The 27,322-nt window shown below is 51.7% G+C and overlaps 1 protein-coding gene across 1 annotated transcript in view; it reads left to right on the plus strand.

Annotated features, from left to right (window-relative positions):
- The window catches only part of LOC142295829 (phosphofurin acidic cluster sorting protein 1-like), a 330,571-nt gene that overhangs the window by 144,630 nt on the left and 158,619 nt on the right, over window positions 1-27,322 (plus strand). The window contains exon 5 of the mRNA XM_075338917.1: window positions 11,808-11,933. Coding sequence (XP_075195032.1) covers window positions 11,808-11,933 — 126 coding nt within the window. The remainder of the gene's footprint in view (window positions 1-11,807; window positions 11,934-27,322) is intronic.

The following is a 27,322-nucleotide window of genomic DNA, read 5'->3' on the forward strand; positions in this document are numbered from 1 at the left end:
CACTCCACAGTCTCGTCACTCACCAATCCCTCCACCCCGACACACTCCACAGTCTCGTCACTCACCAATCCCTCCACCCCGACACACTCCACAGTCTCGTCACTCACCAATCCCTCCAACCCGACACACTCCACAGTCTCGTCAGTAATCATATCTGGCTTTATCAGGTCTTTATGTACCACAGAGCCGGCTGCCCCAGTGTCAATTAAAAATTCTGCCTCTTTCCCCCCTGGCATTGTTATGGTCATAAGTAAGGTAGGACCAGGTCCTGAGGGAACAAAAACAGGGTACACATTTGTCACTGGGTTGCCAGTTTCCTAGGTCAGAGGCAAGGGAGGAGGGAAGTCAGTCTGCTCACTCTCCTTTTTGGAGTTTTTGCACTGTCTGGCATAATGTCCATTCTGTCCACAATTCCAGCACTGTACGGTCGCTAGGTGCCCCCCCTCTCTGCTTCCAGTGTCTTCCTTGTGCTCTAGCATACATAACTGGTCGCTTGCATTTTGTCAGTTCAACCCCCTTAGCTACTTGCAGAAGGTCTGTTGGGTCCATGTTTCTCCACTCAGGTCTGGCTGTCTGTACTGCTTCTCGTAAAAACTTATTCATACCGTCAATGAATGCATTCACCAATATTTTGATATCGAGGTTGTTTCTTGCACTGTACCCCATGTCTGTCCACTTCAGCTGTAACCTCCCAAAGTACGTCTCTATACTCTCCCCTTTTTGCTGTGTCACGTCAGTCATCAGTACAGACTGCTCTGTTTGTTTCTTTGTAGCCCATCCTTTCAATGCCTCACAGTACGTCATTCCAGACCTCTCAGACTGAACATCCATGACCCATGATTGCTCCTTCATCATATCAGTATGTGATTTAATTATGTGTCCCAGCACGTCACCTGCCTTTGCAGTCACCAAACTCTCGAGGTCTGCCCAAGTGCATTTATAAGTCACCTGTATTGTCTGTATTTGCCTGTAAAATGGGAAAGGTTGGTTTTCAGGGTCAGGTAACTGTTTCAACATAGCTAGCTGGTCAGAGGGGCTCCAGGGGTAATATTCCTGTGTCTGTCTGATTCTTGTGACCTTCCTCGGTCGGGATGTATCTGATTTTTTTGTACTGGTCCCAGGGCGTTCTTTCCTTTCCTCACCGTCAGCTTCCTCCCCAAAACTCAATTCCTTCACTACCTCTGTCTCAGAGTCAGCGTCCTCTGTCATCACATGTGATCTGGTTCGAACAGGATTTAGTGCAATCTGCTTAGGGCGAGTAACATTACACGTAGCACAAGTACCTCTCCAGTCTGGGTTTTTCTGACTACAATGTTTACAAGTCCATTCATCTGGTCTGGGTTTCTGCTTATGTGAAGGGGGGGCGGTAGCAGTCACAATTCCTGCTTTTGGTGCATTAAAACATTCATAATACACCTTATCTCCCGCTGTGGTCTCTTTGTATCCACAATGCTGCACCTCTTCAGCCACACGACACCATTTATTTACTTGTTGCTCTACCCTCTTGTCTTTTATCCAACCTCTCTTTTCTTCCATGAATCTGTGCCATTTCTCAACATCCAAACATCCGTACTCTGGCATGTCTGCCTTTTTGAGTATTGGTCTGACATTTTTCACTGCTTCTTTGCCTTCTCTTTCTTGCACTATCTGTTTGGCTGTTTTGGATCCTGCTGGAGCCCCACGCTGCACACTGAACAAGTTGCCCATGGCTTCAACTTATTCCCACACAGCCCACCTTTTTGCAAATGCCCTCTCAGTGTCCCTGGACCTTGTTAACAGGCCACACTTCTCCTGGCAAGTCAGAATGGGCTCTCAAGTGGTAGCTGGAAGGCTAAATCAGCATTCACTCTCACCTGCTACACTTGTAGGGCGTATTGGGAAGGGTTAAAAAACACCTCTCTCACCCAATAGACCAGATGACTAAAGCAGGAAGGACCAGGTGTGATAGTCCTCTCACCTGCTAGACCACCCACTTCAAACCTGATGTGCAGTTGGGTACTTCATGCTGGTCCTTTACAAAGTATTCCAGCAACGAACGTAAACTTGAGTTAAACCAAAACAATCCTCAGAGCTGACTTCTCACAGAGGGCAGAAAATCGCGCAGCTGTTCACTTGACCCCTCCCAACAGAATATCAGCGCACAGTTTGTTTAGCAAGAGTGTTATCTCAAAAGAATTCTTCGTCCAGATTCAGCTTTTCCAAAACATCCCTAATACCCACTGGTATAATACACAATCCCTGCAGAAAATTGAGACTACTTATATACCTTCACAGCACTTGATTCTAGAAACATATGTAACAATACACCTTCCAAGGATCGGTTAACCTCACATGTAAATAAAATTATCTAAACCGCTCTTGACTCTATATGGCTATGCCCTGTGACATTTCACAACCAGAACATCTTTTCACAGTCCACAGTATGACCTATAACCATTAAACTTATACATACATATTATTTCACCAAGTCTCTTATCTCAATTACTTGTCACTTTGTTATTCAGAGGCTTCTCATCAATATACAACAACCTATTGCCTGCCTACTTTATCTAGGCATTAATATGAAACCACTTATGAACACAAATCCCTAGACCAGTGTATTGCCCATCAAAGATGCAAAGATGGCCAAAGCAAAACACAAAACACAGCAACACAGCAAATGTAATTATACAGAGACTGTCCCAAATTCCGTGCTATGCAATCTATGCAATCAGTTAATGGACGGACAACAGATTATCTTATTACTCTATATTTCAACTCTCATTCAGACATGCATGAAAAAACAATACTCACTGGTGATGCCAGAGTTCTTGAACCGTGTGTACAGCCTTACCCAGAATATTTGGGAAATCAGAGAGAGTGAAATAAAGTGTAAGAATAAAGCTTCTCACCTTGCTGCAGCTGAAATTTCACTGTCTCCAGAGTCCCCAAAACTTCTTCCGAATAGGCTGGTTGGCCACGGCTCCACGTTGGGCACCAAAAACTGTTGTAGCTGTTCTGTTTTGTCACAAGTCAGCTTATGGGATCACCAGTGAGGTCCTCTGAATTAGACCTCTTCAGACCTAATCAAGATCGAGCGCTCGGAGAAAAAGACCTGCATCCATGTGGGCATGATCAATTTTCTGTTTATTCAGCCAAAGTACAGTTTATTTATACCATTTACAGATCAATGTGATATAGCAAAAAGGCTTCTAGTTGGACTTTACAAGTTGCTCATATGACCTTTAAGTTTTAGCAAAACAAAAAATGTAGAGTCATGCATATGAGATAAGAAGAAGATAAGAAGAACATTTAGAGACCATAATAATCCTTGAGCCTGTTTCTTATTCCGAAGGCTCCATAATAACTATGAACTACCATCAGATATACTTACTAATAACAATAAAATATCTTTAATGAAGAAATAGAGAAACTATTAACCCTTCTATATCAAAGACAACAAGGATTTTGTGTTTGGCTTCGGTGTGCCTAACCGGGGTGTGGGGTGTGTTGGTGTAGTACCTGTGACGACCTGGCTTGTACAGGGCGCCACATTCCCCCTTAGTAAAATGCAGACCGTCCGCGGGCTGCCCATCCATCACCGGTTTTATTTTAACTGTAAAACTAGAAAACGGTAAAACATGTAAAAACAAGCATTTTTTTCAATCTTCCCACAACGGGAGGTACACACTTAAACGTTACTAAACGGTCGTCTTTATTAACGGTACGGCTTCCGCTCTTCTCCCACCCAAACAACCTGGCCCTGATGCTGCCCCTAAGAAGTGGGCAGCACCCCTTGACCCCAGTCCATCACCAGGCTGCCCGAGCGGGTTCTGTCTCTTTCAGGGGACCCGCGTCCATGGGGAACCCCTGAACCCCCGGAGGATCGCCACCGGTTTCGGTGGTGGCCGGGCCCCAGCTTACTCCACTGCGGGCCCTTCCTCCAACCTGCCTCTCCGGAGGCGGTAACGGTATCAAGCCAACAACATTTTTATTTACATGCCACTAAGTTTGTGGTTGCCCTGCAAGTTCTCGGGCTTGTCCGTAAGCAGTTCCTTACGCAAGGATTAAAGACAGTCCCCACGGGGACAACAGTTGCCGGCAACGGCCAGTTTAATCACGGTACAATCAGGTAAACTTCTTCGGTTGATTATCTTTACTTATCATTCACAAACTTTCAAACTGTACTGGCGGTCCCAACGGGGACAACTTTCTGGCGGAGGACCGCCGACCTACTCCGGATCCACGGTGTCGGCCGGGGGAGGGGGCTGGGCAGATACTCGGGCCTCTTGACTGCCCCTCAGCTTCGCATCCAGCGCAAACCAACCCCTCTCCCCGCAGTGCCTGGTGTACTGCACCAAGTCTCCTGGCATCAGGTTGCGGCCCGGGTGATCTTCCGGCAGATGGGCATTGACGTCCTGTCGGGCCACAAAAACTTCGGCCTCCAGGCCCGGCTCAAATATAAAACCATAGCCCCGACGGACGTCAAACCTCCTCACTTGCCCTTCATAGAGCGGGCCCCGGACACGGAAGGTCGCTTGGCGGAGGCTTTCCTTCTCTCGGATCGTGCGGGCCACCAGTTCCGCCTTCCTTCGCTCCCTCTCTGCAATTTCTTGGCCCAGCAGGGTCTGTCCTCTGTCCCAGTAAGGGGCTACTGCGGGCCCCGGCGCCCAGGTCGGGCCCCGCGAGACCTCCTTCATGCTGCCCAGGACTGGCATTCTGGGGGGAAGGTCCCGCGGTGTCATGGCCTGGGGTGCTGCCCTGCAGCAGCAACCCGGCGCGGCCTCAGCCGAGGCGTGGGGGATGGGCACAGGGATCGGCTCCCGCTGGACCTCCTGCACGGAGCGGTCTGTCGGCACCAGTTCGGGGGAAGTCTCCACAGGTGCCTCCGGTTCGGACTTCGGCACTTTCCACGGGAGCGGCTCCGAGCGGTCACGGGCCCCGGCTGCAGGTCGGTCCGCATGGGCGGGGTACCGCTACCGGTGGTGATGGTAGCGGACCTAGTGGCGGGGCAGCAGCAGCCAACACGGGTAGCGGGGGAGGTAGCAGGGCGAGCGGGTGTAGACCGGGCCCCTCGGCCGCGATGACTGACCCACTAGGGGTACAGGGGCGTGGGTCACTTACCCTCTCTTCCAAGACTTCCTCCACCTCGCGTCTCCGTATGGCCGCCACCACTTCCGCCATGTCGGCCTCCCACTCCTCCAAGAGGAGTTGCATCCTGATCTGCAGCCGCTGTTGGAGCTGGGCGGTCCGGACCTCCACCCACGCCGCGGTTCCAGGCGCGGGGGCTACGGTGCTGCGGGACGGCTGGTACATTGCTGCAGCGGCCTCTTCCAGGAACCAACAAAAAGATGGCCGCAGGGTCCTGGCGTCCCTGCTTTTATAGCCGCAAGCTACATGCGGCCAGACGCCATCCGTCCCCCTTAGTCTTCTTCCGGCTCCTCCTCTATCGGGGCGGGGATTCGGCTTTCGCGCCTCCACTACTCGGCAAGACGCTCGAGCGGGGTTTTTCGCGCCCAAAATGGCGGCTTCTCCAAATTTTCGGCCGGACACCTCCGGCGGTCACAAGGCGCACCTCTACCAGACGGCAGAGCGGTAAGATCCTGTTCGTGACGCCAAGTTGTCGCGGGTGGAGGAGGGGACGCTGCGCTCACCCACTGCTCGGGTCCGGCTGCTGCTGCTGCTCGGTGGTGGCTCGTGCGGTGGGCCGGATCCCGGGGACTCGAGCGGCGTTCTTCGCCCGTGAGTGAAAGGGGGTGGTTTGGGTTTAGGGATATTGTCCGTGACGCCACCCACGGTTGTGGTGAGATTGGTGACACCACCGCTGCTCTGCACGGGGATCCCAGGAGCGATGACAGGGAGCAGCTTGGATGTTAGTTCTCCCCTCCGTGGGTAGTGGGGGTTGGTTGTCCCGGGGCCCCGGTGAGGGTTAGGATGGATGGCAGGCGGGTTACGGGGCCTGGTGAGGTGCAGGGTCGCGGGGGCAGCGCTGTGCCACACGGCACGGTGGTACTCACTCAGCCAATGACGAATGCAAAGTCTCCGGTAAAACAAACGGCTGGATGGACGGGTCCCACAGACGGCTGCGGTGTTTCTCCTCCCGGCAGGTTGATGGTGACTGCCTTTCCCTTCACCTGTGTTGTGTTACGGTTCCAATGGCTTCCCACCGGTAACCCGCTCCCCAGCTTGGATGGATGCTGAAGGAGCCCCTTTTGCCCGCAGGCTCTGGCCCTGGGAACTGTAGCCTTGGCGGTGACTGTGTTTCCCTCTACGGTGTGAGCTGTTGCCTTCAATCGGGTCTTGACTGCTGGGAAACCCCGGAGGTTCCCTTCGCTAACGGATTTGACCGGTTTTACGGCGACTCCTAGCCTGGTCGGGGTCCGTAAGCCCTGCCGGATGGTGCTGGCTTCTCTTTACTCTCCAATCCGGTACCGCCGGGCCACCGCCCGTCCACGGTCCTTATGGTTCGCTCCAATCATCCTCTCCTGCAGACGGTCACCACAGTCTGCCAACCTTACTGTTCCGTCCGGGACACACACCCGGACGCTGTCAGACTGCTCCTCTACCACTTCACTTCCTCATTCCTCGACTTCAAAACTCTATTTGCTCTGCTTCCTTTTCCCGCCTCCAGGACTGTGAACTCCTCGGTGGGCGGGACCAACCGCCTGGCCCACCCCCTGGTGTGGACATCAGCCCCTGGAGGAAGGCAACAAGGATTTTGTGTTTGGCTTCGGTGTGCCTAACCGGGGTGTGGGGTGTGTTGGTGTAGTACCTGTGACCAGGGGCGGACTGGGCTGTCTGAGGCCCACCAGGAGAATTGACTCCAGGGGCCCACCCTACAGCTAAATATAAACACCCATTAGCGTTATCCCCATTATTGTGTTGCTTTGACTGTATACACAGACGGCTCCTGCACATCTATATTGTGCACCATAACTGGGATGTACAATTATAGTCGTTTGCAGTAATGGGGTCTTTGGTGAAAACAAGTTATCACCGATCCACAGGGTAGGTTGGTGACCGCAGCTCTATTCATCATCTGTGGGGTGGGATGTGTGACAGCAGCTCCATTCATCCTCTGTGGGGTGGGGTGTGTGACCGCAGCTCCATTCATCCTCTGTGGGGTGGGATGTGTGACCGCAGCTCCATTCATCATCTGTGGGGTGGGGTGTGGGACCGCAGCTCCATTCATCCTCTGTGGGGTGGGATGTGTGACCGCAGCTCCATTCATCCTCTGTGGGGTGTGTGACCGCAGCTCCATGCATCCTCTGTGGGGTGGGATGTGTGACCGAAGCTCCATTCATCCTCTGTGGGGTGGGATGTGTGACCGCAGCTCCATTCATCCTCTGTGGGGTGGGGTGTGTGACCGCAGCTCCATGCATCCTCTGTGGGGTGGGATGTGTGACCGCAGCTCCATGCATCCTCTGTGGGGTGGGATGTGTGACTGCAGCTCCATTCATCCTCTGTGGAGCAGCCAGATAATAACAAGCGCAGCGCTCGCAGCCACTGAGGGAATGAATGGATCAGGGGTCGAGTCAGACATGAGCTCCAGTGTAATGGGGGATAAAAGTTGCACGATCGGTGCAGGTCCCAGCAATCGGTCCACACAGATGAATAAGTTATCACTTATCTTTAGGCCACGTTCACACACTTTTTCTCTGATTTTACTGCTCCTGGTTTTGGCTTCAAATACTGAGGTAAAAAAACCTCACTGAATACTCAGTGTGTGAACGTGGCCTTAGTAAAGGTGATTACTTGTTTTCACTGGAGAATCTCTGTAAGTGCATATTTACTGCAGTGTAATAGTCACAGGACAGGGCAGGACAGGGAGGGGAGGGGTTAAATGTTTAAGTATTTAATTTCTACTGTAAAAAATCTCCCCCTTATAGAGAGAAAAAGTGACCTCCATACACAACACAATCCACTATACCAAAATCAATAATACTATATACAAGGGGGAAATACCGCCACACCGCGACCAGACAACATATTACCACCACATAGTGACCAAATACAACCACATACAAGGGATAAATACCGCCACACAGTGATCAGACAACATATTACCACCAAACAGTGACCAAATACAGCCACATACAAGTGAGAAATACCACCACACCGTGACCAGACCACATATTACCACCAAACAGTGAACAAATACAGCCACATACAATCGAGAAATACCACCACACCGTGAACAGACCACATAGTGACCGAATACAACCACATACAAGGGAGAAATACCGTGACTGACTTACCAGTGACGTCTCTAGCTGACTTTATTCATCTTCGCTTTTTCTCTTCATCCGGCGCTGACCGTCATCACTTCTTCCTGCCATGACGCGACTCTGCAGAAAATAACAGTCACCTATAGCCGATCACTCCCAGAGCACATTCCTCACTATTTCCCCAATTTCTACACCACGTCAGGCTCTTGTTCCCCCATTGGAGACAGTATCCTCAAAATTAACTTCTATTTCATCAGTAATAATGTCCCCTAATTTGCCCCTACAGTACTTATGCCCCACGTGCCACCATAAACCAGTCATGTATGTCCCTCATTCTGGCCCCATATAGTAATTATGTCCCTCATCCTGGCCCCTTTCATTTAATAATGTCTGGGGAAACAAGTGGAATCAGAAGGGGTTGTTAATTGCTTCCTGCACAAAATATCCCCCCACAGTCCTGCTCTCCAAAATATCCCCACAAAGTGCCCCTTTCCAAAATGTCCCCCCAAAAATTTCCCTTTCTATAATATCTCCCCCAACTACATCCCTGTATAAATACCCCCCTCCTCATTATACTATGCTGCCTTCCAAAATCTTTGATGCCTCATAATGTCCCCCATTGCCCTATAATGTTCCAATTTCTTTCACAACGTCCCCCACTGACCTATAATGCCCCATTTTTCTTCATAATGTCCCCTATTACCCTATAATGTCCTTCCACTGCCTTATAATGTCCCCCACTGCCCTATAATGTCCCCCACTGCCCTATAATGTCCCCCACTGCCCTATAATGTCCCCCACTGCCCTATAATGTCCCCCACTGCCTTATTATGTCCCCCACTGCCCTATAATGTCCCCCACTGCCCTATAATGTCCCCCACTGCCCTATTATGTCCCCCACTGCCCTATAATGTCCCCCACTGCCCTATTTTGTACCCCACTGCCCTATTATGTCCCCCACTGCCCTATAATGTCCCCCACTGCCCTATTATGTCCACCACTGCCCTATTATGTCCCCCACTGCCCTATAATGTCCACCACTGCCCTATAATGTCCCCCACTGCCCTATAATGTCCCCCACTGCCCTATAATGTCCCCCACTGCCCTATAATGTCCACCACTGCCCTATAATGTCCCCCACTGCCCTATAATGTCCCCCACTGCCCTATAATGTCCCCCACTGCCCTATAATGTCCCCCACTGCCCTATTATGTCCCCCACTGCCCTATTATGTCCCCCACTGCCCTATAATGTCCCCACTGCCCTATAATGTCCCCCACTGCCCTATAATGGCCCCCACTGCCCTATAATGGCCCCCTTTACCCTATAATGTTCCCCACTGCCCTATAGTGTCCCCCGCTGCCCTATAATGTCCCCCACTGCCCTATTATGTCACCCACTGCCCTTTTATGTCCCCCACTGCCCTATAATGTCCCCCACTGCCCTATAATGTCCCCCACTGCCCTGTAATGTCCCCCACTGCCCTATAATGGCCCCCATTACCCTATAATGTCCCCCACTGCCCTATAATGTCCCCCACTGCCCTATAGTGTCCCCCGCTGCCCTATAATGTCCACCACTGCCCTATAATGTCCCCCACTGCCCTATAATGTCCCCCACTGCCCTATAATGTCCCCCACTGCCCTATAATGTCCACCACTGCCCTATAATGTCCCCCACTGCCCTATAATGTCCCCCACTGCCCTATAATGTCCCCCACTGCCCTATAATGTCCCCCACTGCCCTATTATGTCCCCCACTGCCCTATTATGTCCCCCACTGCCCTATAATGTCCCAACTGCCCTATAATGTCCCCCACTGCCCTATAATGGCCCCCACTGCCCTATAATGGCCCCCTTTACCCTATAATGTCCCCCACTGCCCTATAATGTTCCCCACTGCCCTATAGTGTCCCCCGCTGCCCTATAATGTCCCCCACTGCCCTATTATGTCACCCACTGCCCTTTTATGTCCCCCACTGCCCTATAATGTCCCCCACTGCCCTATAATGTCCCCCACTGCCCTGTAATGTCCCCCACTGCCCTATAATGGCCCCCATTACCCTATAATGTCCCCCACTGCCCTATAATGTCCCCCACTGCCCTATAGTGTCCCCCGCTGCCCTATAATGTCCCCCACTGCCCTATATGCCCCCCACTGCCCTATAATGTCCCCCACTGCCCTATAATGTCCCCCACTGCCCTATAATGTCCCCCACTGCCCTATAATGTCCCCCACTGCCCCATAATATGCTCCATAAAGTCCCCCACTGCTTCTTAATGCCAGTTGTAAAATAACACTGCTCCTCCCCCACCCGCAGCCCCTCATATAAAAGTACATCTTCGGCTCCTCTGGAGCGCTTACCTGTGCCTGCGCGTCCTCCTCTTCATCCCTGCAGCTGCGGCCCTGGTGATGATGATATCGGTGCAGGACTGAGGCGCGCTCCTCTGCAGCCCTGGTGATGACGGTACGTTGCGGGGCTGAGCAGAGCTGCTCTCCCTCCTGTCACCGGCCGCACTGTACAAATGTATTGCGTGCCTGAAAGACGCGCATACATCTGAATACCGGCGCGGTCGGTGCAGGCCTGGGGACTCCCGCAGTGCACTGCTAGGACTCACATGACACATGTGATGTCACTAAAGGTCCTGCAACTGCGAAAACTTCAGTGATCGTATAGAACTTGTACGATCACTGAAGTTTACGATTGAAAGGCTGGGTGCCGGGGCCCACTCAGGCCTGTGCATGGGCGTACCGTCCGGGGGGGGCCTCTCACACATATTCATAGGGGCCCAGGGGGGGTAGGGGGGCGGGGCCTAGGGGGCGAGGCCATCAATAGCAGGGGCCCACCGGGGATTCTCCCGACCTCCTGGTGGGCCAGTCCGCCCCTGGGCACACAGCACACAGCAGGGCCGGAACAGCACAGCGCGCTGCCTCCTGCTAGTGTGCCCGGCATGCACACACTGATGAGGAACGCGCCGGTGCCTGCAGATACAGGCAGGTGACTGGTAAGAAGAAGAGCCCCCCCCGCACATACCCCCGGGGCCCCCGCACACCTCCCCCGGGCCCCCGCCTTCTATAGTCACGTGCTGCTGCTCCTGCAGCCTGGCCTGGGGCGACGCCGGGTCCGTCCTCTGCCGCGCGATGCTGCCAGCACCTGCACAGGAAGGAAGCAGTCATGCTCTGAAACTGCCTCCTCCTGCAGTGTCGCTGCGCAGATGAGTCAGAGCCGCGCGGCGCTGACAGTGACAGCAGGCAGAGCTGGAGATCGCTCCCCCTGCTTTCCGCTGCAGAGGGAATGGGATTGTCACTAATCATATCGGCAATGTGCCGATATGATTAGTGAAATTACCGGCCGGGGGGGGCCTCTCACACATATTCATAGGGGCCCAGGGGGGTAGGGGGGCGGGGCCTAGGGGGCGAGGCTATCAATAGCAGGGGCCCACCGGGGATTCTCCCGACCTCCTGGTGGGCCAGTCCGCCCCTGCCTGTGACGACCTGGCTTGTCCAGGGTGCCACAGCTGTATGTCCTGGGGAAATGTCTGGGATGTGCTTGGCCCAGTTTTTGCCCTTCATTACTTATGTGGTCTTTTTCCTCTGCAGTATCCACATTTCCTGAAGAGAGACGCCAACAACCTGCAGATCATGTTACAGCGCCGCAAGCGCTACAAGAACCGCACCATCCTGGGCTATAAGTCCCTGGCTGTAGGAGTCATTAACATGGCTGAGGTAACCCTGTCACCTATGTCATCCATGTAACTGCTCACACCTGACCCCGATATTGCTGCAATGTCACACATAAGCTGGTACTCCCATCACCCCTAGCAGACAGCCGAGGCATACCTCACAATCCTCTGCCTCTCCGGAAATCCACAACATAAACTACAGCGGCTGTAACCTGCTGAATCATTGTGCTCCTGCGCAGCTCATACATAGAATGTCAAGCTCTGAGTCCTAGGCCCAAGAGCTCACCATCTACTCCTACTAGACACATGATAACATCCTGGTCCTCCTCCTCATTACTGCACCATTGTCCTCCTCATTACTGCGCTGTCCTACTCCTCCTCTTCATTACTGCGCTGTCCTCCTCCTCTTCATTACTGCGCTGTCCTCCTCCTCCTCTTCATTACTGCGCTGTCCTACTCCTCCTCTTCATTACTGTGCTGTCCTCCTCTTCATTACTGCGCTGTCCTCTTCATTACTGCGCTGTCCTACTCCTCCTCTTCATTACTGCGCTGTCCTCCTCCTCCTTCTCATTACTGCACTGTCCTCCTCCTCCTCTTCATTACTGCGTCATCCTCCTTTTCCTCATTACTGAGCCATCCTACTGCTCCTCTTCATTACTGCGCTGTCCTACTCCCCCTCTTCATTACTGCGCTGTCCTCCTCCTCCTCTTCATTACTGCGCTGTCCTACTCCTCCTCTTCATTACTGCGCTGTCCTCCTCCTCTTCATTACTGCGCTGTCCTACTCCTCTTCATTACTGCGCTGTCCTCCTCCTCCTCTTCATTACTGCGCTGTCCTACTCCTCCTCTTCATTACTGCGCTGTCCTACTCCTCTTCATTACTGCGCTGTCCTACTCCTCCTCATTACTGCACCATTGTCCTCCTCATTACTGCGCTGTCCTACTCCTCCTCCTCATTACTGCACCATTGTCCTCCTCATTACTACACTGTCCTCCTCCTCCTCTTCATTACTGCGCTGTCCTACTCCTCCTCTTCATTACTGCGCTGTCCTCCTCCTCCTCTTCATTACTGCACTGTCCTCCTCCTCCTCATTACTGCGCCATTGTCCTCCTCATTACTGCGCTGTCCTACTCCTCCTCCTCATTACTGCACCATTGTCCTCCTCATTACTACACTGTCCTCCTCCTCCTCTTCATTACTGCGCTGTCCTACTCCTCCTCTTCATTACTGCGCTGTCCTCCTCCTCCTCTTCATTACTGCACTGTCCTCCTCCTCCTCATTACTGCGCCATTGTCCTCCTCATTACTGCGCTGTCCTACTCCTCCTCCTCATTACTGCACCATTGTCCTCCTCATTACTGCACTGTCCTACTCCTCCTCATTACTGCACCATTGTCCTCCTCATTACTGCGCTGTCCTACTCCTCCTCTTCATTACTGCGCTGTCCTCCTCCTCCTCTTCATTACTGTGCTGTCCTTCTCCTCCTCTTCATTACTGCACTGTCCTCCTCCTCCTCATTACTGCGCCATTGTCCTCCTCATTATTACACTGTCCTCCTCCTCCTCTTCATTACTGCGCTGTCCTACTCCTCCTCTCCATTACTGCGCTGTCCTCCTCCTCCTCTTCATTACTGTGCTGTCCTACTCCTCCTCTCCATTACTGCGCTGTCCTCCTCCTCCTCTTCATTACTGCACTGTCCTACTCCTCCTCTTCATTACTGCACTGTCCTCCTCCTCCTCCTCATTACTGCACCATTGTCCTCCTCATTACTACACTGTCCTCCTCCTCCTCTTCATTACTGCGCTGTCCTACTCCTCCTCTCCATTACTGCGCAGTCCTCCTCCTCCTCTTCATTACTGTGCTGTCCTACTCCTCCTCTTCATTACTGCCCTGTCCTCCTCCTCCTCTTCATTACTGTGCTGTCCTACTCCTCCTCTCCATTACTGCGCTGTCCTCCTCCTCCTCTTCATTATTGTGCTGTCCTACTGCTCCTCTTCATTACTGCGCTGTCCTACACCCCCTCTTCATTACTGCGCTGTCCTACTGGTCCTCTTCATTACTGCACCATCCTCCTTTTCTTCATTACTATGCTATCCTACTCCTCCTCTTCATTACTGCGCTGTCCTCCTCCTCCTCATTACTGCGCTGTCCTACTCCTCCTCTTCATTACTGCGCTGTCCTCCTCCTCCTCTTCATTACTGCGCTATCCTACTCCTCCTCTTCATTACTATGCTATCCTACTCCTCCTCTTCATTACTGCACTGTCCTCCTCCTCCTCCTCATTACTGCACCATTGTCCTCCTCATTACTGCGCTGTCCTACTCCTCCTCTTCATTACTGCGCTGTCCTCCTCCTCCTCTTCATTACTGCGCTGTCCTACTCCTCCTCTTCATTACTGAGCTGTCCTCCTCCTCTTCATTACTGCGCTGTCCTACTCCTCCTCTTCATTACTGCACTGTCCTCCTCCTCCTCCTCATTACTGCACCATTGTCCTCCTCATTACTACACTGTCCTCCTCCTCCTCTTCATTACTGCGCTGTCCTACTCCTCCTCTCCATTACTGCGCAGTCCTCCTCCTCCTCTTCATTACTGTGCTGTCCTACTCCTCCTCTTCATTACTGCCCTGTCCTCCTCCTCCTCTTCATTACTGTGCTGGCCTACTCCTCCTCTCCATTACTGCGCTGTGCTCCTCCTCCTCTTCATTATTGTGCTGTCCTACTCCTCCTCTTCATTACTGCGCTGTCCTCCTCCTCCTCTTCATTACTGCACTGTCCTCCTCCTCCTCATTACTGCGCCATTGTCCTCCTCATTACTGCGCTGTCCTACTCCTCCTCCTCATTACTGCACCATTGTCCTCCTCATTACTGCACTGTCCTACTCCTCCTCATTACTGCACCATTGTCCTCCTCATTACTGCGCTGTCCTACTCCTCCTCTTCATTACTGCGCTGTCCTCCTCCTCCTCTTCATTACTGTGCTGTCCTTCTCCTCCTCTTCATTACTGCACTGTCCTCCTCCTCCTCATTACTGCGCCATTGTCCTCCTCATTATTACACTGTCCTCCTCCTCCTCTTCATTACTGCGCTGTCCTACTCCTCCTCTCCATTACTGCGCTGTCCTCCTCCTCCTCTTCATTACTGTGCTGTCCTACTCCTCCTCTCCATTACTGCGCTGTCCTCCTCCTCCTCTTCATTACTGCACTGTCCTACTCCTCCTCTTCATTACTGCACTGTCCTCCTCCTCCTCCTCATTACTGCACCATTGTCCTCCTCATTACTACACTGTCCTCCTCCTCCTCTTCATTACTGCGCTGTCCTACTCCTCCTCTCCATTACTGCGCAGTCCTCCTCCTCCTCTTCATTACTGTGCTGTCCTACTCCTCCTCTTCATTACTGCCCTGTCCTCCTCCTCCTCTTCATTACTGTGCTGTCCTACTCCTCCTCTCCATTACTGCGCTGTCCTCCTCCTCCTCTTCATTATTGTGCTGTCCTACTGCTCCTCTTCATTACTGCGCTGTCCTACACCCCCTCTTCATTACTGCGCTGTCCTACTGGTCCTCTTCATTACTGCACCATCCTCCTTTTCTTCATTACTATGCTATCCTACTCCTCCTCTTCATTACTGCGCTGTCCTCCTCCTCCTCATTACTGCGCTGTCCTACTCCTCCTCTTCATTACTGCGCTGTCCTCCTCCTCCTCTTCATTACTGCGCTATCCTACTCCTCCTCTTCATTACTATGCTATCCTACTCCTCCTCTTCATTACTGCACTGTCCTCCTCCTCCTCCTCATTACTGCACCATTGTCCTCCTCATTACTGCGCTGTCCTACTCCTCCTCTTCATTACTGCGCTGTCCTCCTCCTCCTCTTCATTACTGCGCTGTCCTACTCCTCCTCTTCATTACTGAGCTGTCCTCCTCCTCCTCTTCATTACTGCGCTGTCCTACTCCTCCTCTTCATTACTGCACTGTCCTCCTCCTCCTCCTCATTACTGCACCATTGTCCTCCTCATTACTACACTGTCCTCCTCCTCCTCTTCATTACTGCGCTGTCCTACTCCTCCTCTCCATTACTGCGCAGTCCTCCTCCTCCTCTTCATTACTGTGCTGTCCTACTCCTCCTCTTCATTACTGCCCTGTCCTCCTCCTCCTCTTCATTACTGTGCTGGCCTACTCCTCCTCTCCATTACTGCGCTGTGCTCCTCCTCCTCTTCATTATTGTGCTGTCCTACTGCTGCTCTTCATTACTGCGCTGTCCTACTCCCCCTCTTCATTACTGCGCTGTCCTACTGCTCCTCTTCATTACTGCACCATCCTCCTTTTCTTCATTACTATGCTATCCTACTCCTCCTCTTCATTACTGCACTGTCCTCCTCCTCCTCCTCATTACTGCGCTGTCCTCCTCCTCCTCCTCATTACTGCGCTGTCCTACTCCTCCTCTTCATTACTGCGCTGTCCTCCTCTTCCTCTTCATTACTGCGCTGTCCTACTCCTCCTCTTCATTACTATGCTATCCTACTCCTCCTCTTCATTACTTCACTGTCCTCCTCCTCCTCATTACTGCACCATTGTCCTCCTCATTACTGCGCTGTCCTACTCCTCCTCTTCATTACTGCGCTGTCCTCCTCCTCCTCTTCATTACTGCGCTGTCCTACTCCTCTTCATTACTGTGCTGTCCTCCTCCTCCTCTTCATTACTGCGCTGTCCTACTCCTCCACTTCATTACTGCACTGTCCTCCTCCTCCTCATTACTGCACCATTGTCCTCCTCATTACTACACTGTCCTCCTCCTCCTCTTCATTACTGCGCTGTCCTACTCCTCCTCTCCATTACTGCGCAGTCCTCCTCCTCCTCTTCATTACTGTGCTGTCCTACTCCTCCTCTTCATTACTGCCCTGTCCTCCTCCTCCTCTTCATTACTGTGCTATCCTACTCCTCCTCTCCATTACTGCGCTGTCCTACTGCTCCTCTTCATTACTGCACCATCCTCCTTTTCTTCATTACTATGCTATCCTACTCCTCCTCTTCATTACTGCACTGTCCTCCTCCTCCTCATTACTGCGCTGTCCTACTCCTCCTCTTCATTACTGCGCTGTCCTACTCCTCCTCTACATTACTATGCTATCCTACTCCTCCTCTTCATTACTGCACTGTCCTCCTCCTCCTCCTCCTCATTACTGCACCATTGTCCTCCTCATTACTGCGCTGTCCTACTCCTCCTCTTCATTACTGCGCTGTCCTACTCCTCCTCTTCATTACTGCGCTGTCCTCCTCCTCCTCTTCATTACTGCGCTGTCCTACTCCTCCTCTTCATTACTGCACTGTCCTCCTCCTCCTCATTACTGCACCATTGTCCTCCTCATTACTACACTGTCCTCCTCCTCCTCTTCATTACTGCGCTGTCCTACTCCTCCTCTCCATTACTGCGCAGTCCTCCTCCTCCTCCTCTTCATTACTGTGCTGTCCTACTCCTCCTCTTCATTACTGCCCTGTCCTCCTCCTCCTCTTCATTACTGTGCTGTCCTACTCCTCCTCTCCATTACTGCGCTGTCCTCCTCCTCCTCTTCATTATTGTGCTGTCCTACTGCTCCTCTTCATTACTGCGCTGTCCTACTCCCTCTCTTCATTACTGCGCTGTCCTACTGCTCCTCTTCATTACTGCACCATCCTCCTTTTCTTCATTACTATGCTATCCTACTCCTCCTCTTCATTACTGCACTGTCCTCCTCCTCCTTCTCATTACTGCGCTGTCCTCCTCCTCCTCCTCATTACTGCGCTGTCCTACTCCTCCTCTTCATTACTGCGCTGTCCTCCTCCTCCTCTTCATTACTGCGCTGTCCTACTCCTCCTCTTCATTACTATGCTATCCTACTCCTCCTCTTCATTACTGCACTGTCCTCCTCCTCCTCCTCCTCTTCATTACTGCGCTGTCCTACTCCTCCTCATAATACTGCGCTGTCCTCCTCCTCCTCTTCATTACTGCGCTGTCCTACTCCTCCTCTTCATTACTGCACTGTCCTCCTCCTCCTCATTGCTGCACCATTGTCCTCCTCATTACTACACTGTCCTCCTCCTCCTCTTCATTACTGCGCTGTCCTACTCCTCCTCTCCATTACTGCGCTGTCCTCCTCCTCCTCTTCATTACTGTGCTGTCCTACTCCTCCTCTTCATTACTGCCCTGTCCTCCTCCTCCTCTTCATTACTGTGCTGTCCTACTCCTCCTCTCCATTACTGCGCTGTCCTCCTCCTCCTCTTCATTATTGTGCTGTCCTATTGCTCCTCTTCATTACTGCGCTGTCCTACTCCCCCTCTTCATTACTGCGCTGTCCTACTGCTCCTCTTCATTACTATGCTATCCTACTCCTCCTCTTCATTACTGCACTGTCCTCCTCCTCCTCCTCATTACTGCGTCATTGTCCTCCTCATTACTACACTGTCCTCCTCCTCCTCTTCATTACTGCGCTGTCCTACTCCTCCTCTTCATTACTGCACTGTCCTCCTCCTCCTCTTCATTACTGTGCTGTCCTACTCCTCCTCTCCATTACTGCGCTGTCCTCCTCCTCCTCTTCATTATTGTGCTGTCCTACTGCTCCTCTTCATTACTGCGCTGTCCTACTCCCCCTCTTCATTACTGCGCTGTCCTACTGCTCCTCTTCATTACTGCACCATCCTCCTTTTCTTCATTACTATGCTATCCTACTCCTCCTCTTCATTACTGCACTGTCCTCCTCCTCCTCTTCATTACTGCGCTGTCCTCCTCCTCCTCTTCATTATTGCGCTGTCCTACCGCTCCTCTTCATTACTGCGCTGTCCTACTCCCCCTCTTCATTACTGCGCTGTCCTACTGCTCCTCTTCATTACTGCGCTGTCCTACTGCTCCTCTTCATTACTGCGCTGTCCTACTCCTCCTCTTCATTACTGCGCTGTCCTCCTCCTCCTCCTCTTCATTATTGTGCTGTCCTCCTCCTCTTCATTATTGTGCTGTCCTACTCCTCCTCCTCATTACTGCGCTGTCCTCTTCATTACTGCGCTGTCCTCCTCCTCATTACTGCACTGTCCTCCTCCTCCTCCTCCTCATTACTGCGCTGTCCTATTCATTACTGCGCTGTCCTACTCCTCCTCTTCATTAATGCGCTGTCCTACTCCTCCTCTTCATTACTGCGCTGTCCTCCTCCTCCTCCTCTTCATTACTGCGCTGTCCTCCTCCTCCTCTTCATTATTGTGCTGTCCTACTCCTCCTCCTCATTACTGCGCCATTGTCCTCCTCATTACTACACTGTCCTCCTCCTCCTCTTCATTACTGCGCTTTCCTACTCCTCCTCTTCATTACTGCGCTGTCCTCCTCCTCCTCTTCATTATTGTGCTGTCCTACTCCTCCTCCTCATTACTGCGCTGTCCTCTTCATTACTGCGCTGTCCTCCTCCTCATTACTGCACTGTCCTCCTCCTCCTCCTCATTACTGCGCTGTCCTCTTTATTACTGTGCTGTCCTCCTCGTCTTCATTACTGCGCTGTCCTACTGCTCCTCTATATTACTGTGCTGTCCTACTACTCCTCTTCATTACTGCGCTGTCCTATTCCTCCTCTTCATTACTGCGCTGTCCTACTTCTCCTCTTCATTACTGCGCTGTCCTCTTCATTACTGCGCTGTCCTCTTCATTACTGCGCTGTCCTCCTCTTCATTACTGCGCTGTCCTAATCCTCCTCTTCATTACTGCACTGTCCTCCTCCTCCTCGTCTTCATTATTGTGCTGTCCTCCTCCTCTTCATTATTGTGCTGTCCTACTCCTCCTCCTCATTACTGCGCTGTCCTCTTCATTACTGCGCTGTCCTCCTCCTCATTACTGCACTGTCCTCCTCCTCATTACTGCGCTGTCCTATTCATTACTGCGCTGTCCTACTCCTCCTCTTCATTAATGCGCTGTCCTACTCCTCCTCTTCATTACTGCGCTGTCCTCCTCCTCCTCCTCTTCATTACTGCGCTGTCCTCCTCCTCCTCTTCATTATTGTGCTGTCCTACTCCTCCTCCTCATTACTACACTGTCCTCCTCCTCCTCTTCATTACTGCGCTGTCCTACTCCTCCTCTTCATTACTGCGCTGTCCTCCTCCTCCTCCTCTTCATTATTGTGCTGTCCTACTGCTCCTCTTCATTACTGCGCTGTCCTACTCCCCCTCTTCATTACTGCACTGTCCTACTGCTCCTCTTCATTACTGCACCATCCTCCTTTTCTTCATTACTATGCTATCCTACTCCTCCTCTTCATTACTGCACTGTCCTCCTCCTCCTCTTCATTACTGCACTGTCCTCCTCCTCCTCTTCATTTCTGTGCTGTCCTACTACTCCTCTTCATTACTGCGCTGTCCTCCTCCTCCTCTTCATTATTGCACTGTCCTACTGCTCCTCTTCATTACTGCGCTGTCCTATTCCCCCTCTTCATTACTGCGCTGTCCTACTGCTCCTCTTCATTACTGCACTGTCCTCCTCCTCCTCCTCATTACTGCGCTGTCCTACTCCTCCTCTTCATTACTGCGCTGTCCTCCTCCTCCTCTTCATTACTGCGCTGTCCTACTCCTCCTCTACATTACTATGCTATCCTACTCCTCCTCTTCATTACTGCACTGTCCTCCTCCTCCTCCTCCTCATTACTGCACCATTGTCCTCCTCATTACTGCGCTGTCCTACTCCTCCTCTTCATTACTGCGCTGTCCTACTCCTCCTCTTCATTACTGCGCTGTCCTCCTCCTCCTCTTCATTACTGCGCTGTCCTACTCCTCCTCTTCATTACTGCACTGTCCTCCTCCTCCTCATTACTGCACCATTGTCCTCCTCATTACTACACTGTCCTCCTCCTCCTCTTCATTACTGCGCTGTCCTACTCCTCCTCTCCATTACTGCGCAGTCCTCCTCCTCCTCCTCTTCATTACTGTGCTGTCCTACTCCTCCTCTTCATTACTGCCCTGTCCTCCTCCTCCTCTTCATTACTGTGCTGTCCTACTCCTCCTCTCCATTACTGCGCTGTCCTCCTCCTCCTCTTCATTATTGTGCTGTCCTACTGCTCCTCTTCATTACTGCGCTGTCCTACTCCCTCTCTTCATTACTGCGCTGTCCTACTGCTCCTCTTCATTACTGCACCATCCTCCTTTTCTTCATTACTATGCTATCCTACTCCTCCTCTTCATTACTGCACTGTCCTCCTCCTCCTTCTCATTACTGCGCTGTCCTCCTCCTCCTCCTCATTACTGCGCTGTCCTACTCCTCCTCTTCATTACTGCGCTGTCCTCCTCCTCCTCTTCATTACTGCGCTGTCCTACTCCTCCTCTTCATTACTATGCTATCCTACTCCTCCTCTTCATTACTGCACTGTCCTCCTCCTCCTCCTCCTCTTCATTACTGCGCTGTCCTACTCCTCCTCTTCATTACTGCGCTGTCCTCCTCCTCCTCTTCATTACTGCGCTGTCCTACTCCTCCTCTTCATTACTGCACTGTCCTCCTCCTCCTCATTACTGCACCATTGTCCTCCTCATTACTACACTGTCCTCCTCCTCCTCTTCATTACTGCGCTGTCCTACTCCTCCTCTCCATTACTGCGCTGTCCTCCTCCTCCTCTTCATTACTGTGCTGTCCTACTCCTCCTCTTCATTACTGCCCTGTCCTCCTCCTCCTCTTCATTACTGTGCTGTCCTACTCCTCCTCTCCATTACTGCGCTGTCCTCCTCCTCCTCTTCATTATTGTGCTGTCCTATTGCTCCTCTTCATTACTGCGCTGTCCTACTCCCCCTCTTCATTACTGCGCTGTCCTACTGCTCCTCTTCATTACTATGCTATCCTACTCCTCCTCTTCATTACTGCACTGTCCTCCTCCTCCTCCTCATTACTGCGTCATTGTCCTCCTCATTACTACACTGTCCTCCTCCTCCTCTTCATTACTGCGCTGTCCTACTCCTCCTCTTCATTACTGCACTGTCCTCCTCCTCCTCTTCATTACTGTGCTGTCCTACTCCTCCTCTCCATTACTGCGCTGTCCTCCTCCTCCTCTTCATTATTGTGCTGTCCTACTGCTCCTCTTCATTACTGCGCTGTCCTACTCCCCCTCTTCATTACTGCGCTGTCCTACTGCTCCTCTTCATTACTGCACCATCCTCCTTTTCTTCATTACTATGCTATCCTACTCCTCCTCTTCATTACTGCACTGTCCTCCTCCTCCTCTTCATTACTGCGCTGTCCTCCTCCTCCTCTTCATTATTGCGCTGTCCTACCGCTCCTCTTCATTACTGCGCTGTCCTACTCCCCCTCTTCATTACTGCGCTGTCCTACTGCTCCTCTTCATTACTGCGCTGTCCTACTGCTCCTCTTCATTACTGCGCTGTCCTACTCCTCCTCTTCATTACTGCGCTGTCCTCCTCCTCCTCCTCTTCATTATTGTGCTGTCCTCCTCCTCTTCATTATTGTGCTGTCCTACTCCTCCTCCTCATTACTGCGCTGTCCTCTTCATTACTGCGCTGTCCTCCTCCTCATTACTGCACTGTCCTCCTCCTCCTCATTACTGCGCTGTCCTATTCATTACTGCGCTGTCCTACTCCTCCTCTTCATTAATGCGCTGTCCTACTCCTCCTCTTCATTACTGCGCTGTCCTCCTCCTCCTCCTCTTCATTACTGCGCTGTCCTCCTCCTCCTCTTCATTATTGTGCTGTCCTACTCCTCCTCCTCATTACTGCGCCATTGTCCTCCTCATTACTACACTGTCCTCCTCCTCCTCTTCATTACTGCGCTTTCCTACTCCTCCTCTTCATTACTGCGCTGTCCTCCTCCTCCTCCTCTTCATTATTGTGCTGTCCTACTCCTCCTCCTCATTACTGCGCTGTCCTCTTCATTACTGCGCTGTCCTCCTCCTCATTACTGCACTGTCCTCCTCCTCCTCCTCATTACTGCGCTGTCCTCTTTATTACTGTGCTGTCCTCCTCGTCTTCATTACTGCGCTGTCCTACTGCTCCTCTATATTACTGTGCTGTCCTACTACTCCTCTTCATTACTGCGCTGTCCTATTCCTCCTCTTCATTACTGCGCTGTCCTACTTCTCCTCTTCATTACTGCGCTGTCCTCTTCATTACTGCGCTGTCCTCTTCATTACTGCGCTGTCCTCCTCTTCATTACTGCGCTGTCCTACTCCTCCTCTTCATTACTGCACTGTCCTCCTCCTCCTCGTCTTCATTATTGTGCTGTCCTCCTCCTCTTCATTATTGTGCTGTCCTACTCCTCCTCCTCATTACTGCGCTGTCCTCTTCATTACTGCGCTGTCCTCCTCCTCATTACTGCACTGTCCTCCTCCTCATTACTGCGCTGTCCTATTCATTACTGCGCTGTCCTACTCCTCCTCTTCATTAATGCGCTGTCCTACTCCTCCTCTTCATTACTGCGCTGTCCTCCTCCTCCTCCTCTTCATTACTGCGCTGTCCTCCTCCTCCTCTTCATTATTGTGCTGTCCTACTCCTCCTCCTCATTACTACACTGTCCTCCTACTCCTCTTCATTACTGCGCTGTCCTACTCCTCCTCTTCATTACTGCGCTGTCCTCCTCCTCCTCCTCTTCATTATTGTGCTGTCCTACTGCTCCTCTTCATTACTGCGCTGTCATACTCCCCCTCTTCATTACTGCACTGTCCTACTGCTCCTCTTCATTACTGCACCATCCTCCTTTTCTTCATTACTATGCTATCCTACTCCTCCTCTTCATTACTGCACTGTCCTCCTCCTCCTCTTCATTACTGCACTGTCCTCCTCCTCCTCTTCATTTCTGTGCTGTCCTACTACTCCTCTTCATTACTGCGCTGTCCTCCTCCTCCTCTTCATTATTGCACTGTCCTACTGCTCCTCTTCATTACTGCGCTGTCCTATTCCCCCTCTTCATTACTGCGCTGTCCTACTGCTCCTCTTCATTACTGCGCTGTCCTACTCCTCCTCTTCATTACTGCGCTGTCCTCCTCCTCCTCCTCTTCATTATTGTGCTGTCCTACTCCTCCTCCTCATTACTGCGCTGTCCTCTTCATTACTGCGCTGTCCTCCTCCTCATTACTGCACTGTCCTCCTCCTCCTCCTCATTACTGCGCTGTCCTATTCATTACTGCGCTGTCCTACTCCTCCTCTTCATTAATGCGCTGTCCTACTCCTCCTCTTCATTACTGCGCTGTCCTCCTCCTCCTCCTCTTCATTACTGCGCTGTCCTCCTCCTCCTCTTCATTATTGTGCTGTCCTACTCCTCCTCCTCATTACTGCGCCATTGTCCTCCTCATTACTACACTGTCCTCCTCCTCCTCTTCATTACTGCGCTGTCCTACTCCTCCTCTTCATTACTGCGCTGTCGTCCTCCTCCTCCTCTTCATTATTGTGCTGTCCTACTCCTCCTCCTCATTACTGCGCTGTCCTCTTCATTACTGCGCTGTCCTTCTCCTCATTACTGCACTGTCCTCCTCCTCCTCATTACTGCGCTGTCCTCTTTATTACTGTGCTGTCCTCCTCGTCTTCATTACTGCACTGTCCTACTGCTCCTCTTCATTACTGCGCTGTCCTATTCCTCCTCTTCATTACTGCGCTGTCCTACTTCTCCTCTTCATTACTGCGCTGTCCTCTTCATTACTGCGCTGTCCTCTTCATTACTGCGCTGTCATCCTCTTCATTACTGCGCTGTTTTACTCCTCCTCTTCATTACTGCACTGTCCTCCTCCTCCTCTTCATTATTGTGCTGTCCTCCTCCTCTTCATTATTGTGCTGTCCTACTCCTCCTCCTCATTACTGCGCTGTCCTCTTCATTACTGCGCTGTCCTCCTCCTCATTACTGCACTGTCCTCCTCCTCCTCATTACTGCGCTGTCCTATTCATTACTGCGCTGTCCTACTCCTCCTCTTCATTAATGCGCTGTCCTACTCCTCCTCTTCATTACTGCGCTGTCCTCCTCCTCCTCTTCATTACTGCGCTGTCCTCCTCCTCCTCTTCATTATTGTGCTGTCCTACTCCTCCTCCTCATTACTGCGCCATTGTCCTCCTCATTACTACACTGTCCTCCTCCTCCTCTTCATTACTGCGCTGTCCTACTCCTCCTCTTCATTACTGCGCTGTCCTCCTCCGCCTCCTCTTCATTATTGTGCTGTCCTACTCCTCCTCCTCATTACTGCGCTGTCCTCTTCATTACTGCGCTGTCCTCCTCCTCATTACTGCACTGTCCTCCTCCTCCTCCTCATTACTGCGCTGTCCTCTTTATTACTGTGCTGTCCTCCTCGTCTTCATTACTGCGCTGTCCTACTCCTCCTCTTCATTACTGCACTGTCGTCCTCCTCCTCCTCTTCATTATTGTGCTGTCCTACTCCTCCTCCTCATTACTGCGCTGTCCTCTTCATTACTGCGCTGTCCTCCTCCTCATTACTGCACTGTCCTCCTCCTCCTCATTACTGTGCTGTCCTCTTTATTACTGTGCTGTCCTCCTCGTCTTCATTACTGCACTGTCCTACTGCTCCTCTTCATTACTGCGCTGTCCTATTCCTCCTCTTCATTACTGCGCTGTCCTACTTCTCCTCTTCATTACTGCGCTGTCCTCTTCATTACTGTGCTGTCCTCTTCATTACTGCGCTGTCCTCTTCATTACTGCGCTGTCATCCTCTTCATTACTGCGCTGTTTTACTCCTCCTCTTCATTACTGCACTGTCCTCCTCCTCCTCTTCATTATTGTGCTGTCCTCCTCCTCTTCATTATTGTGCTGTCCTACTCCTCCTCCTCATTACTGCGCTGTCCTCTTCATTACTGCGCTGTCCTCCTCCTCATTACTGCACTGTCCTCCTCCTCATTACTGCGCTGTCCTATTCATTACTGCGCTGTCCTACTCCTCCTCTTCATTAATGCGCTGTCCTACTCCTCCTCTTCATTACTGCGCTGTCCTCCTCCTCCTCCTCTTCATTACTGCGCTGTCCTCCTCCTCCTCTTCATTATTGTGCTGTCCTACTCCTCCTCCTCATTACTGCGCCATTGTCCTCCTCATTACTACACTGTCCTCCTCCTCCTCTTCATTACTGCGCTGTCCTACTCCTCCTCTTCATTACTACACTGTCCTACTCCTCCTCTTCATTACTGCGCTGTCCTACTCCTCCTCTTCATTACTGCGCTGTCCTCCTCCTCCTCCTCTTCATTATTGTGCTGTCCTACTCCTCCTCCTCATTACTGCGCTGTCCTCTTCATTACTGCGCTGTCCTCCTCCTCATTACTGCACTGTCCTCCTCCTCCTCCTCATTACTGCGCTGTCCTCTTTATTACTGTGCTGTCCTCCTCGTCTTCATTACTGCGCTGTCCTACTGCTTCTCTATATTACTGCGCTGTCCTACAACTCCTCTTCATTACTGCGCTGTCCTACTTCTCCTCTTCATTACTGCGCTGTCCTACTTCTCCTCTTCATTACTGCGCTGTCCTCTTCATTACTGCGCTGTCCTCTTCATTACTGCGCTGTCCTCCTCTTCATTACTGCGCTGTCCTACTCCTCCTCTTCATTACTGCACTGTCCTCCTCCTCCTCCTCTTCATTATTGTGCTGTCCTACTCCTCCTCCCCATTACTGCGCTGTCCTCTTCATTACTGCGCTGTCCTACTGCTCCTCTATATTACTGCGCTGTCCTGTTCCTCCTCTTCATTACTGTGCTGTCCTCTTCATTACTGCGCTGTCCTCTTCATTACTGCGCTGTCCTCCTCTTCATTACTGCGCTGTCCTACTCCTCCTCTTCATTACTGCGCTGTCCTACTCCTCCTCATTACTGCACTGTCCTCCTCCTCCTCCTCATTACTGCGCAGTCCTACTCCTCTTCATTACTGCGTCGTCCTCCTTTTCCTCATTACTGAGCCATCCTACTGCTTCTCTTCATTACTGCACTGTCCTACTCCTCCTCTTCATTACTGCGCTGTCCTACTCCTCCTCTTCTTTACTGTGCTGTCCTCCTCCTCTTCATTACTGCGCTGTCCTACTCCCCCTCTTCATTACTGCGCTGTCCTACTGCTCCTCTTCATTACTGCGCTGTCCTACTCCCCCTCTTCATTACTGCGCTGTCCTACTCCTCCTCTTCACTACTGTTCTGTCATACTCCTCCACTTCATTACTGCGCTGTCCTCCTTCTCCTCTTCATTACTGCACCATCCTCCTTTTCTTCATTACTATGCTATCCTACTGCTCCTCTTCATTACTGCGCTGTCCTACTCCTCCTCTTCATTACTATTCTGTCCTACTCATCCTCTTCATTACTGCGCTGTCCTACTCCTCCTCTTCATTACTGCACTGTCCTACTCCTCCTCTTCATTACTGCGCTGTCCTACTGCTCTTCTTCATTACTGCGCTGTCCTCCTCCTCCTCTTCATTACTGCGCAGTCCTAATCCTCTTCATTATTGCACTGTCGTCCTCCTCCTCTTCATTA

Source organism: Anomaloglossus baeobatrachus, chromosome 3 (genome assembly GCF_048569485.1).
Source record: "Anomaloglossus baeobatrachus isolate aAnoBae1 chromosome 3, aAnoBae1.hap1, whole genome shotgun sequence".
NCBI classification, from domain to species: Eukaryota; Metazoa; Chordata; class Amphibia; order Anura; family Aromobatidae; genus Anomaloglossus; species Anomaloglossus baeobatrachus.